The sequence below is a fragment of the Octodon degus genome, unplaced genomic scaffold, assembly GCF_000260255.1.
Source record: "Octodon degus isolate 3935 unplaced genomic scaffold, OctDeg1.0 scaffold00092, whole genome shotgun sequence".
NCBI classification, from domain to species: domain Eukaryota; kingdom Metazoa; phylum Chordata; class Mammalia; order Rodentia; family Octodontidae; genus Octodon; species Octodon degus.
The window spans coordinates 8,425,472-8,428,788 of NW_004524668.1; the positions used below are offsets into that span (position 1 = coordinate 8,425,472).

General features: G+C 54.1%; 1 protein-coding gene across 1 annotated transcript in view; it reads left to right on the top strand.

Annotated features, from left to right (window-relative positions):
- The window catches only part of Spata21 (spermatogenesis associated 21), a 40,347-nt gene that overhangs the window by 17,455 nt on the left and 19,575 nt on the right, over positions 1-3,317 (top strand). Inside the window, exons 5-6 of the mRNA XM_023722453.1 lie at positions 807-1,102; positions 1,423-1,507. Coding sequence (XP_023578221.1) covers positions 807-1,102; positions 1,423-1,507 — 381 coding nt within the window. The remainder of the gene's footprint in view (positions 1-806; positions 1,103-1,422; positions 1,508-3,317) is intronic.

Genomic DNA, 3,317 nt, shown 5'->3' on the forward strand with positions numbered 1-3,317 from the left:
AAAAAAAAAAAAAAAAAGATTTCATTTTAGCCAGATATTGCAATCCACGCCTGTAATCCCAACACTTGGGAGGCTGAGGCAGGAGGCTCCCATGAGTCTGAGGCCAGCCTGGACTATATACATAGTGAGACTCTTTCTCAAAAAAAAAAAAAACGATTTAGATTTATGCACCGTCTTGAATCATTTTTTGTGTATGCTGTGAGGTGTTTTTTTAAAAAAAGAGAGAGGGGGCCGGGGAGATGGCTCAGTAGGATAAGCGCTTCCCTGGCAAGCGCAAGGGTCTGAGTTCAATCCCCGGTTCCACGAGAAAAAATAAAAAATAAATAAAAAAGAGAGAGGGTAGGAGGGAGGGGGAAACATCCTGTGGGAAATCCAAGGATGGTATCCTCAGCACTCTAGGACGCTGAGGCAGGAGGAGCAAAAGGTCAAGCCCAGCCTGAGCCACTTAACAATTTGAGAAAATGTAAACAGGTGGAGGATCTGGCTTAGTTGGGTTCCATCCTCAGAACTGCCCAGCAATGTGTGGAGTAGCTTCTTGATTTTTCAGGGGCCTCCCACATACACACACAAAATGTGGGCCAGGCCTCTGGTGGGCTGTGGCTGCTCTGGGCCTTGATTTCCTCATCCCTCACAGGAGGGGACCCACGCTGCTCCGAGGGTCGCAGGGAGAGCTCTCTCAGAGGATGCTCGCGGCGCTTGCACTGTGGCCAGCGGCAGGCGTGTGATCTCTGCTCTCCCTGTGAGTTCTGAGTTTAACAGGGAACCAGGTTAGGACTTCTTATTTCTGGTGTCCTTGTGCTTGGCAGGACCCAGAGTGTCAGTTACCAGGTCAGCAGGCGGAAAATGTCTTGGACATAGGGCAGCTAAGGGAGCCCCACTGCACCCTGGACAGCTGTGTGCAGCCCCTCGGAGATGACGCCACTGGGGAGGCTGGTGACCCACACATCAGCCCGCGGGAGGCTCTGCCCAAGCCTGCTGCAGGGGGACACGAGGACAGCTCCCAGGAAGCAATGTGCCCCTTGCGTATGGTGATGGCTGAGGAACACACAGCCACGTCCCTCTTGCTGTTATCCACACTGGGACTGAAAGGCCCCCAGCAAAGGTAAGTCACCCTCCCCTGCCATTCCCGGCCCTAGTTGCTCTTCCGCTAAGGTCAGGTGAGGCAAATTGAGGTCTGGCTGCCCCTGACTTGCTGACCTTGGGCAAGCTGTGCGGCTCTGGGCCTCAGTTTGCCCATCTGAATAATACCTTGAAAACCAGAATGCTGTTCTACAGTGTGGGAGGGAAGGGAGGCCCCGCTGGGATGAGAAGTCCATGGGGTGAGGCTAGGACAGTGGGCCTGAGAGTCCTGGGGGCTGCCAGGTGGGAGCAAGGGGCTCTCCCTGACCTTCAGCTCTTGCACCTCCTGACCCCCTCCCCTAGAGTCCTTCCTTCTCCTGGGGTTTCTGCCCTGTGTCAGAGTGAGACTGCCGAGACCCAGCCCGTACCAAGGCCTCTTCCTGCAACAGTGAGTAAGACTGGAGTGAGGACAGGTATGGGGTGGGAGGGACCCAAGGAGTCAGGGGAGACCAAAATGGCATGGTACTGGGATGTCAGAGAAGGAAGGGGGGTGAGTCCACGGGCATGAGTGCCCCCACGTCTACACACACGGTTCTGTGACACTCTGCATGCAGCCCGTGGGTCTGTCCCAGGGTGCAGCTTGTTCAACAAGCTTGGTTCCTTCTGCTTTCTGCCCTCAGCCCAGCCCACAGTGGCCTCAGGGGCCTTGAGCTTCTAGAAGCTTCCAGTAGCTGTCCCCCCTCTGCCAGCTCTGCCACTTCCTGGCTCTGACTCCACCCGAGCCACCTGCACACACACAGCTGGCCGGGTCATCGTCATGCCACTCCTGCACCTGTCCTGTCTCCACTGTGTCCCCGGGCAACACCCAGCCCTGACTGCCTGTACCCAGCCCCACGCTGAGCAGTTCAAGAGTCATCTGCTCCTGGCCATCCTCGGCTGTCCCCTAGCCTTCCCCCTCAGCTGCGGGGTGTCCTTGCACAGCAGTGTCCCAAGTACCTCACCTTCCTTGCCTCTTGTATCTTCGAAAGATGACAAGGATAAGCTGACAGGCACTAGGCCCAAAGCTGTTGCATTTATTGACCCCACAGTAGAAGCTGCGAACACGGCTGCTGATCCCCCACCTGCTGGCGAACCTCTTGTGTGTTAGATTCCACCCCACCCTCCCCGCACATGGCCCATCTCTCCATTTGTACAAAGTCATTCCCATCAGCGCAGGCACCCCACCATTCTGCTCTCTGCCCCTGCTCCCCTCTCCCATGGGCGCCTACTGCATTTTGTTGCTGTTGTTTTTTGGCAGTACCAGAAATCGAACCCAGGACCTTCACATTGAGCTATGTCTTCAGCCCTTTCTTAAAATTTTGAGCTACCACCTCATCAAGTTGTTAGATTTCTCAGGTTGAGATCGAACTTGCAGTTTTCCTGCCCCAGCCTCCAACAGCGCTGGGGTTTTAGGCATCAGCTTCAACGCTCAGTCTATGGTCCCCCTTCTTTGCTCGTTTTCTCAGTACGATGCCTCCAGAGTCTTCGCCATCCCTGGCCCTAGCCCAGCCCTGGGGCTCAGGGTGGCCCGGAGCTTTGGCAGCCTGGCATCCTGCAAGGGCCACAGGAGAGATCATGGCTGTGGAGCTGGACTCATGGCCACCTCTGAGGTCCCCACCATCACAATGCTGTGGAAGCCCCAGAACAGCAGTCCACATTCATTGGTGATGCTAGGGTTGAGACCCAGGGGGCTCTGCTATGGACCTACACCCCATTCCTGTTTAGTGTTGTGTTTTAAAATTCTATGTGAGTTCATGTTTGTAGTACATGATCATGTTCATCGTGGGAACTTGGTACATTCCACAGCTCCGTTTTACTTGCCCTCTCTCTCCATTTCTAGCTTCCTTCTTGTTAGCAAAAGATTTATCGCCTTGTTTCTTACAGTCCACCCTTTATTTTGGTCCTTTTTTTTGTGGAACTGGGAATTGAACTCAGACCCTTGCACTTGCCAGGGAAGCGCTTATTCCTCTGAGCCATCTCTCCCAGCCTCTTGGTCCTTTTTTTTTTTTTTTTTTTGAGACAGGGTCCCACTGTGCAGCCTATTCTGCCCTCAAACTCATAGAGATCGTCCTGCTGTAGCCTCCTGAGTGCTAGGATTATAGGCATGCACCACCCATGCCCAGCTATGTTATGCTTTAAATTATTTATACAGGCGCTGGAGAGATGGCGCAGTGGAATAAGCACTTGCCTGGCAAGCACAAGGGCCTGAGTTCAATCCC